Raw genomic sequence first — 11476 nt, 5'->3', positions numbered from 1 at the left:
TGCTTGCGCTGAATTTAGCCGTCATTACCACAAAAGTGTAGGTATGCGCACTTTAACAAAACACAAACACGCATGCATACAGTTAGAAGACAATTGATGAATGTGAGATCAAATGCGAAGATTTTAGAAGGTTTATAATAATTTTTTATAACCTTTTATGCAAATTGATTATGAATAGTTTTGATATTCAAATCTATTCATAAAGATAGAGCATTTCACGCCTTCAATCAAAAATTAGCAGAAGAAATAATTGAACAAAATAAAGCAATACTGGTAAAAGCAAATCAACTTTTTTAAAAAACGCATTTGCTTTCAAAGAAGCATACATAATAATAATGCAATACTGGTGAAAGCAGGTAAAAAAAAATATATGTGATTAAAAGATGATGATGAAAATTGCCATTTATGCTTGCGAGTTCGCAAATTGTACAGACTAAGTCTATGGCAAAGGATACCGACGTGCTCTGATTGGTTTAAGCCTTGGCATCTTTTTGGCAATGTTTTGCCTAAAAGATGCCATACCGAAATATATTTTTATAAAAATAAATAAAATTTGTGAATTTATCCCCCCCCCTATTTTTTACGGTTCACATGTAATATTAACCTGGAACACATATACAGCAGAAAAGATCAAATCCTGAAACCTAAATTCAGGAAATATTAAAATTACAATTTATTAAAAATATTTTTTGTGTGTGTTTCTTCTTAATATTATTTTTATATAACTAAAAAAATTAGCTACGAAATCACATATTCCGTTAAAGCTTACATATTTATACGTTTTGGGCATTAAGTAATCATCTCCCCATATGTAGTTGATGCGAAAGTAACAAAAGTTCATCTGCATGTTTCAATGATTGCATAAATTATCTAATAAAGGCACGAAAATCATAGAAAAATAAGAATTATTTAATTGCTGCATCATATGTTGAGTAATTACTTCCATTTAGTTTTTAAACTTCTGTGCATAAACAGCATTAGTTACTTGTATTACTAGTATTATTAGGAATATTTATTATTATTATTAATAATAATTAGTATTAGTAGTATTACTAGTAATATTTAGAAAAAACAATTATATTAATAAAAATTAGATCGTGTTGATATTCACTCGTATCTTCCATAAAACTAATGAAAAGTACAAGGTTTGAGCCAAATAAGCGAAAACTACACTAATATGAGTGCAAAACATTGCCAAAAAGATGCCAAGACTTAAACCAATCAGAGCACGTCGGTATCCTTTGCCATAGACTTAGTCTGTACAATTTGCGAACTCGCCTTATGCTTTATTCATTGCCTACGCGATATCGAGCTTCAAAATCCTCTAACCAAAACACCATGTTCTCGCATGATAATAAACCAAAAATAAAACATCATCAACACGAGAAAATAAATTATGCACATCATTACCCTTACGTTTTATCATTACTAAGCTTTGTTCAACATTTTGACCAAATCGACAAGTCCATCAGAGGATAATAAACATGAAATATTTCAAATATGTAAATTTAAAAATAAAAAACAGTTTTTGTTATAATATTTCTGCATGAAAATATACATTAAAAATAAAACATTAAAAGTAATAATTACAATCAGATATAGCCTTATGTAAAAATTTAATACAAGATGCTTATTAGTTAAATGCCCTTCATCCAGGCAAATTTCAGAAGACTTTGATGTGAAATGGCATTAAGAATTTTGCTTTCAAGATAGATGAAAAAGATTTTTTTAAAGGCCTTTACTTGATGATACTAAATGAGTTCATGATAATAATTAAACAATCGATAGTACTGAAAACCACTTCCGATATATTTGTGAACAATTCGAAAACAAGTTCTCCTACGAGTTTTTCTTTGCAAACATACGTTTGCTATTATAAATATTTAAAATTAGTAAACAAGCTGAATTTTTGAGGGATGAATACAGAAAAAAAATGTGAGCCATTTTTAATATTTTCTATTTGTGATATCCTAAGGGTATTTGTTCAAAATGCATGTTTGCAATAAATGTGTACATTCTTTCTGCATCGGTAGGGAGGATCACAAAAAATTCCATTTCGTTTTTGAAAGAATTTAATGCATTCTATTTGTATACACAAATTTTACTTGAAGTCATACGATTTAAAAGTAAACCCTATTTTTGAATACGTCAGATGTAAGGAGGAAAAATAGCCTCTTTTCTAAGAAAATATTTTCGAATCTTGAATAGAAAAAAAAAGAAAAGAAACCCTTCCTAACAGTGTTTTCATAAAGCTAAACATAACGAACAGCAAAATAATATGGATATCACCTTCTTAGTAAAAAGGGAAAAGAGATAAGAAGCAAACAAATATGGAAACTTTTAATATCTTTTGACAGAAATGTTCGGAAAAAATAATGCAAAAAATATGGAAACAAGACACGTGAAAGAGTTGAAATAGGTTTCTGTTTCCGCAGGCACAATTTTCCAGGAAGTATTAAAAAAAATCTGCGTCTCTAGTTTAAAAAATAAATTCATGACTAAACACATAAAACTTCTCAGAACTTTAAGCTCTTTGGGGTGCTGTGAGATAATTCTTTTTCCTTCTTCTTTTCATCCTTCGGACACAAGAAATTCTCTTCTGTTTCAAGTTCCGAGCAATGTTGTGAAGAGGACCAAAAAAATTTCATGTTCTTCATTCGAGTACTTTTTTTTGTGTGTGACAGGAACAGCTGCAACTGTTCGATTGATCACTTATTTTGAAAACAATATTCCTATTTCTGAATATCAAACAGTTACATAAATCAAAATTTAAGAAATTTAATGGAATGTGGTTGCTTCGAAACTGACGGAGCGGCAATTAATATTTGTGATGTCTAAAAAAAATCACCTAAAATAAACACGGCAAAAGCAGATAATAATATATAAATTAAAGATATATAAAAGGAATAATTTGAAGAATTAATAGCTTTTTATAAAATTTTAAGTATCTTTCATAAAATAATAATAGAAATAATTTTTCGATCATTTTTAAAATAATAATTTCAATAAATAAATTTAAGGTGTACATAGAATGAAGCATTTTGAATGCATCGGCTACACAATAAAGCAACATTGTAACTGATTGATATGTAATTTGCTCATTTTTTTTAATTTTCTGTTTATTGATTTAATATATATACTGCGCAAAAGTAGGTTCATTCTATAAATCAAGAGTCTACAAATTATTCATTTATCACCACTCAAGACACAGTGTACAGTATTGTCAAAAAATATACGGAAAAACTTATTTTTTGTAATATTTAAAAGCTAAATTTAAGAAACATTAGATGTACTTAATTTTTTTTTCTTGGAAAAAAATTAAAAAGGCTTTACTTACTTTCATTTTCACCAGTCCTCTATCAGCTGTATAATAACCTCCTAACTTATCTAGATATTCTTTGCACTGGGGACTGATGTGGATTTTAAGAGCTGAAAGCATATAAAATGAAATATCAGTCTTTCTTCATAAGTTATTAGAAAAGAAAGTTTACTTAAATTCGATATAATTTATTTTTCACGTTTATTCTGATATCACACATTTTTTTCATGAGATCACAAATTTCGCAAAGAGAAACTACTGTTTTAGAAACAAGAATTCTAGTAAGATTTCATTCTTATTCAAAATATTTGAAATTATTTTATAGAACTGAAATTCATAGATATATGATAGTACCAAGTTTTATGTAATAAAAAAAAGTTACAACATATTTTTGATCAATTAAAGAATTTCAACACAGGTTGAACACTCTTTTTTTGTACTTTAATGTAACTTTATTTGTTTCATGCTTATAAAATAGCAGCTTTGTTATCAATTTTCACTCTATTCTCAGATATTTAGAGATCCAATTGTTGTACTAGAATAAGGAATTAAATATTCTTTTTGAGAACACACTAGTTTAATATTTTAAAACTAAATTATTAACTAATGGATAAATTTCATTCAATTCTGATTTCATACGAGAAAGTTGCAGATTGATTTTTAATGTATCATCATTTTGGAACAAACTGATTAAAAGATTTCATAATATTTATAAGTCAAAAAACTAAAAAGTACAGATTAATTCTATATTTTATTGCACAAATAAAAAATATTTTTTTAATGTTCCATTAAATAAGATTGCTCATTTCCTTCGTATTTAACATTCTTATATTCATGAATGCTAATTTTTTCTCTAAAAATTTGTTTCACTTTTACTATATTGATTATGATATACTAACCAAAGAAAGAGAGATTAAAATTGTTTTTAAAAGTATATAAAAAATCAATCAATTAAAAAATATAATATAAAAAGCTAAATGATACTTTGAATGATATTGTAGTAATGGAATTTCATACTCTTGACAACAAATGCTTGAAGAAGATAAAAATTCTTATTATCATATTTCAAAAAATGTATAAACATTGATGCCACATCTTTTTAAAGATTTACAAGACTTTTATTTAATTTTCTTATTCAAAATATTTCATGAATGGCTAAACAACGGAATAATAAAACATATCGATTCGCGTCTCTCGTCATCATCGTATACAAAAATTTTAATCATTTTGTATTTGTCATTCTTAAAAGCAGATTTTTTTTTAATTGAACAGAAGTTTATAATTGTTTAGAAAAGAATATAAACTGAAACTGAAAATATTAATAAGATTAAAATCAATCAATGTAATCTATATCTCAATCAATAGCAATCAATGTAATATATTCAATGTCACATTGTAGGCTAAAACTTACTTAAAAATCTGTAAAATATTGTTGCATTTAATTATAATAAACGAACAAAATCCTGCCATTCTCAGAACAAGTTGAAATGACTATCCACTTTGAAGTTAAAGACATTTTGTACTAATTATTCATGAAGAAGAATATGAGTGATGCATGAGTAGAATGGAATTCTATTAAAGATAATTTCATATTAGTTTAGCACAGTCTGTTAGCAAATACCGGCTGTTTGGCTTTGTGGAACCCCCGAAGATTCTGAACAGATTAAGGAGCTGTGGTATAAATATTCATATTCAAACATTCATTAAAATGTATTGAGGGTTCCTCAATTCAGAACTTCTTGAACAAGTTTTGACTAAACTTTCAATACAAAGAGTAGTATCCTGTTAATGGTGACTGTCTTCAAAAATATGTGTCATCTAACTTTCAGTCCAAAATAATGGTGCCAAACTTTACAAAAGAAATAAATGTATCTTTTAATGAATGTATGCTAAGACAAGGTGATAAATTAATGCAGAAACTTAGAGCATATTAGCGTCAACCGAATTTCTGCAGTAATTTATTCCTCTACGTAATCTAGAGCCATGATTTATCGAGTCTCAACGTTTATCACTTCAATTTTCTATTGGAAAAGCGCGCAAGTATGATTATTATAATTATCCATGAAGGAAACATGGTCGAAAGTAACTATCAAAGTTATTCATGAGTTTTCGAGTTACCAAGGGGGGAGGGAGGGAATAAATCATTTTTCTAGAAAAGAAAATGTAAAAAGATGTCGCCAAGTTGTCAGAGTAAATTTAAAAAAAAAATAAGAATAAGATGATTTAAAAATAAATAGCCTTTACGCTTAATATACAATCTTTTATCCTCTCTGTATATTAAATTGTTGTATTATATAGAAGAAACTACTGTTGCACGGGAAATATATTATTCCGAAATTTCCGGGGTTCGTTTGGATAGTAAGAGTTATATGGTGTGGAGAACGCTTAATCACCAGGCGGCAGTAGAAAATAAAACAACGACGTTTATTTACACGAAGACACACAGGACAGCACAAAGACGACAACTATATACAGCACAGAAGACGATTATCTTCAGCCGAGATGTACAGCATACACAGCAGCATACAACGATATACACAGCAGCATACAACGATATACACAGCAGCATACAACAATATACACAGCAGCTCTATTCCGTCTCTGCTCCGCTAGTCCCTGGAAGACGAGTTCTTCACCGTCGATCCCGACGACTCTCGACTACTACTCAATTCATTGTCGACTCACCACTACTCTGCTCTGTCGCTTCCGACTTCTCCTCAATTCACCACTGGTTCACCACTCGACTCACCACTACCCGGAGTAATAATGATATGTTTGACGGAGCGCCTAGCCCCGAGGGTTGGGGCTTAATCTCCGGTAAATGGAAAAAAACTATTGTGAGACTTGGCTTTCAGTAATTAACGTGATCATCTTCGCAAAAAGGTCCGATGAACTGTGTTACAGGAACAGGCAGGAGATGAGGAGTGAGGTGCATGACGAAGCAAAGGTAACAATTGTCTGACAGGATGTGATAAGAAGTATGACAAATTTAGAAGTAATTAAAATGAGAAAAACAAAGGATTAGGGAGGGCTAAATCAAAATGTTACGAGGTCTTTTGAGACGGAGATTAGGAACATATTTAGGAATATCAAGAACTGCTTTGTTATCATGATTGTCAAGATTTTTGAAGAATTTTTCAGCAAGTTTTTTAATAAACTTTTTAAGTGGAGGGTAATCAAGTGCTTTATACATATTTGTGTTTGGCATATACCAATGGCAATTACAAAATCTTCTGATAAGGTTGTTCTGTTGAATTTCAATTATTCTAAGGTTAGATTTAGCAGCGTATCCCCAAACCGGACATGCATATGTTAAAACTGGACGCAAATAGGCAGTGTAAATAAGTATTTTGTTGGCCCTGCTCATTTTGGAGTTTCGAGAAATTAAGGGAAAGAATTTACGAGTTAGGTCTCGAAACTTCTTTTTAACATAAATAAAATGGGGTTTCCATGTTAGTTTATTGTCAAGAATGACACCTAAATATTTGCATTCCTTAGACCACGGGATATTTTGGTTTTTAATTTTAATTGGGCGGAATTCTTTAAATACATGATTTTTTGTGAACATGATAGCTTCAGTTTTGCTAGGATTAATTTCTATTTTCCATTTATTGAACCAGTCTTCAAGTGTTTTGAGATGCCTAGTGAGTGCTATTGAGTTGAAGTTTGGATTTTTATTCCTGGCTAGTATTGCAGTGTCGTCGGCATACATGCAGAACATGGTATTAAATTGTCTTGGTATGTCGTTAATGTAAAGTGAAAAGAGAATAGGACCAATTTTGGAGCCTTGGGCAACACCTGCTTTTATAGGTTTGATGTCTGAGAGAATATTATTAACGCGAACACAAAAGAATCTGTTCTGCAAATATGAAATGACAATTTTTACAATATAATGTGGTAACTTGTAGGTAATGAGCTTGTAAATAAGGCCATCTTGCCAAACTCTGTCAAATGCTTTCTGAATGTCAAGGAAAACAGCAGCCGATTTTTGATTATTTGCGAACCCCTCTTCAACAAATTCGACTACCCTAACAAGTTGATGAGTAGTTGAAAGGTTATTTCTGAAACCAAATTGTTCAGGGCTAAGGATATTATTTTCATCAAGGAATTTGTTTAACCTATTTAATATTATATGTTCAGCAATTTTGCTAATGGAGGGAAGTAGTGAAATGGGTCTATAACTGGACGGTTCAGTGGGATCTTTGCCCGGTTTAAGAATAGGTGCTACAACAGCTGTTTTCCATTTTATAGGAAAGTGACCAATGGCCATAATTTTAAATATTATAATTTGAAGCAATGTAATTAGGTTTGGGGGGAGATTACGTAGGACTTTGTTATTGATACCATCTAAGCCAGGGGCTTTATGAATTTTAAGATTTTTGATGCAGTCAGTAATTTCAGTTGTAGATGGTGGTGTAACATCATGGAAATATTTGGGTAGTGAGTTCTGAAAGTCTTTGACTGTATTATTTACAAGCAGCTCTGTTTCAACATGATTAAGTTTATTTAATTGAAATTGAGTCTCAAGGCTATTTGCCAAGCAGTTTGCTTTATCGATGTCAGTATTGACAATACTAGTCGGGCCTTTAAGGGCGGAAATTTTTTGTGTTTTCTTTTTAAATGATGAAACAAAGTTCCAAAAGGAGCCATCTTCAGTGTTTGCATTAACCAGTTTATTGATGAATTCATTTTGTTCAGTTTTTTCATTTAATGTTTGTATGGTTTTATTAAGTTTATTCATAATTTTCTTGAAGACTGGATTGCGAGTATTTTGAAAGATCTTTCTGGCAAAATTTCTTTCTTTACGAAGAAATCTGATTTTTGGATCAATGTAGTTTTGGTTGAATTTCAATGGTTTTGAAGCAGCAAATTTAGCATCAATAATGGTTTTTTCGAAGAATTCAACAAGTTCATCCAGTTGCTCAGGGGTTTGAGGGTCATAATTTTGATCAATGCAAGTATTAGATAAAATTTGTTTAAAATTGATCCAGTTTGTGGAAATTTTTCTATTGTTGTCAGGGAGTGAATATTTAAGAAAAAAGTTAAGGAGAACAGGATTATGATCTGAACTGAGTTCAGGTATAGAAGTAATTTCATAAGGGAAGAGAAAATCTTTAACAAGAGCAATATCTATTGTACTGGCCGAATAGACACCAAATCTAGTAGGGGAGCTAGGAGCTAAAAACTCACCACTACCCGGAGCTGCGGGTGCTTCCTTTTATAGGTCTCAGGAGGCGGGGCTAGAAGCCTCTCAACCAATCAGGAACGTTCGAGGCGTAACTCCGTTCCTATTGGACGGATCGGGAAAATTCTCGATGTTTCGGGTATAATTCATTTCGGCGCCAAAGTCGCCAAATTCGTCGCCAAGCTCTGAGATCTCCTATGGAACCCACTATGTTGGGAAGCCGCATCACAGGTTTGTAACAATATTTTTAAAGCTCATAATTAGTACATTAGTTGACAAAGGGTTGATGAATGTTAGCTAAACAGCATCAAACTATAGCAAAACAAAGAACGAATTTCACAAAAGTTCATGAACTCTTCTTGGTTATACTTTAAAAGTATTAAGTTTAGCCAGTTCTTTTTTCACTTCATTTTATGAAAGTCATTGGAAGGCAATTTTTTCTGAGACAGAGTTTGCTATTTCGGATCATGGGTAGTGGAAAATAATGGAATACAATACCTCCAAATTTCCACAATATACAGTAAAGAGGCTTTCGACTCAAACGGGTTTAACTATCAAGAGATCTACACACAACTCTATGATGATATTGGATTTGGATTGGTACAGAAAGTGAATATTGAATATCGAGGCTCAAAGTTTATCACATGCATACTCAGAACTTGCAAAAGTAAAAAGAATCACAATATAATACAAAAGTTTTATTAGTTCGGATTTCAAATTCTATCCAAGAACATTGTGTTAAATTTTTAAAAATTAGATGTTTTGCATTCCAAAAGTATATAAACAAAAAACAAGTGAAGCTGTTAATTTGGAATAATGCGTTAAATTCTACAAGACACAGGGAAAAAAAAAGAAAATAATGCATAAATTATAAAAAAAAAATGTATTGCAATTCTTCAAGTTTAACAAATTAATTTAAAAATTTGTTACTAACAGTAATAAAATTCTGAAATAAGTTGGCACTGAAGAATGATTCATTTTTTAATATTTTATATGAATATTATTCATCATATTTATTTATCAAAATAGTTAAATTTACAATATTTCAAATATTCAACAATATCATAAAAATATTTTACATATATTTATGATACAAAAAAATCTTAAGAGTACAGCATTTTAATATTTTAATTATCGTTAATAAAGAGTTATTTCAAAATAAGCGGATCTAATAATGAGTAAAGCTGTGTATTTGGAAGTATTTCAATAAATGAAATAAGAAAGAAATTAAAATACGATAATGCATTTTATTTGTTGATTGCATTGAGCTGATAGTATATATTTCTTCTTGTATTACACAAAATGGTATTCAAAATAAAATTTCAATTAAATTAATCTTCTCAAATAAGAAAACGATTATTTTGAAATTTCTTAAAATGATAAATTTTAATAAAAACAATTTTTTTCAAAAGTGTTTCCGCAATGTATAGTTTTATTAAAAAGTATATAGATTTGTGTTTTTGCTAAATTATTTTTTTTTCTCTTTCTTCTTTAATTGCTTATATTTTCACTAATATCCATGTGAACTTCGTTAAATTAACTAAAATTTATATTTATCATTTCTCCACATTTTTGACTCGAATCCTTGATTTTATGTGAAGATATTTCCCACAACGAGTATCATTAGTATCAGAATACTGGCAAAAATAAATTAAATTTGTCATTACTTTTTATTCTATTTAAGAAAAAAAATTATATTTTTATTTCTTCATATATTCAGTTTCCTCGCAAGGGACTGTACTGAAAATATTTATTTGTTACGTAGAACAATGCTCCCAGGAATTTTTACCTTTGCATTGAGAGACAAAATGGAAGAATTGGAATTGTTGGTTTATCTATGTGTGTCATTCTTCTTTCCTCCCTTTAATAATTTAATAATGGATATTCTTCAATTATAAATAGATTAAATAACCACATATGGGCCAAAGATGTCAAACCTATTGTAAAATAAGCAAGCGATGGAAAGAGAAAACTGATGTGTGTTATGAAAGTCAATTAATGCAGTATATTATAACATTAAAAAAAAATCAAAATTTAAAGCAAATATAACATTCTTTATTTTCAAAAAAAAAAAAAAAAAATCCCGACTCTCACAGAAATTTATTGCATAGTCGTGAACGAAGAAAACGAAAAGGGAGTGGGGATTTTCACAGAAATGCATTGCATAATTATAAATTACATGTAAGGGGAAAAAAGGGGGTGCGGATTCTATAAATAGAGTATGTTATTTCGTCTTTCCAAAATTTGTATGGATGGAAATGATTTGAGGAAACAAATTATACAAGACGACAAACTATTAAGCCGAACTAAACAGCATAGTTAATTCATTGCTATTTCGATTTTTTTTCCATTAAGGATTCGAACAGGCATCTTTTATTAATTCGAGTATCTAATTTCATTTCTAAACTCACAAGTTCTTGAAACCTGATTAATGCTGCTTACTTAAAACTCCGTTTAAAGAGAACCGTGTATTAGATGTATATTAATTTGTTAAAAGCAAAGTAAAGTTATTTTTTTACCTGTGGCTTTGTAAAGTTAAATAAACATAACTAAAATCGGTCATTAAATAAAAAGAATCTTTTTCAAATGATATCGTTTTACTTTCTTTAAAAAATATTGTTTCTTTCTGTAATAATGTATTACAATAAAATAGATCGATTTACTATGTAATTTAACTGATAATGATATGCAATTAGATCATTCTTTTACAAGGTTTCCCATTTTGTTTTTTGAAATATTATAATAAAAGAACAATCATAATTTAAATGTATAATTTAAAAAAAAAATCAGCATTCATCAAAAATCAATCATCGAGAAGCATAAAAAGGACCCCTAAATTATTGCGATCTAAATCGCCATGATATTTATTCATTCTAATTAGAAAAATTTGTTGTGATGTTTAAATTGCTCTAAACTTACAGGATATTCAGTTAGAAAGGATATTTTGTTAATATAAGATAATGCATTTAATA

The 11476-nt window shown here is 29.5% G+C and overlaps 1 protein-coding gene across 2 annotated transcripts in view; it reads right to left on the bottom strand.

Moving 5' to 3' along the window:
• Positions 1-11476, bottom strand: part of LOC129963110 (receptor-type guanylate cyclase Gyc76C-like) — a 426844-nt gene that overhangs the window by 3652 nt on the left and 411716 nt on the right. For both annotated transcript variants that reach the window (XM_056077187.1, XM_056077197.1), the window contains one exon: positions 3338-3429. In XM_056077187.1, the coding sequence (XP_055933162.1) occupies positions 3338-3429 (92 nt within the window). The remainder of the gene's footprint in view (positions 1-3337; positions 3430-11476) is intronic.

This window comes from Argiope bruennichi, chromosome 1 (assembly GCF_947563725.1).
Source record: "Argiope bruennichi chromosome 1, qqArgBrue1.1, whole genome shotgun sequence".
Classification (NCBI taxonomy): domain Eukaryota; kingdom Metazoa; phylum Arthropoda; class Arachnida; order Araneae; family Araneidae; genus Argiope; species Argiope bruennichi.
The sequence above is the reverse complement of the archived record's forward strand: the minus strand, read 5'-3'. Positions and strand labels throughout refer to the sequence as shown.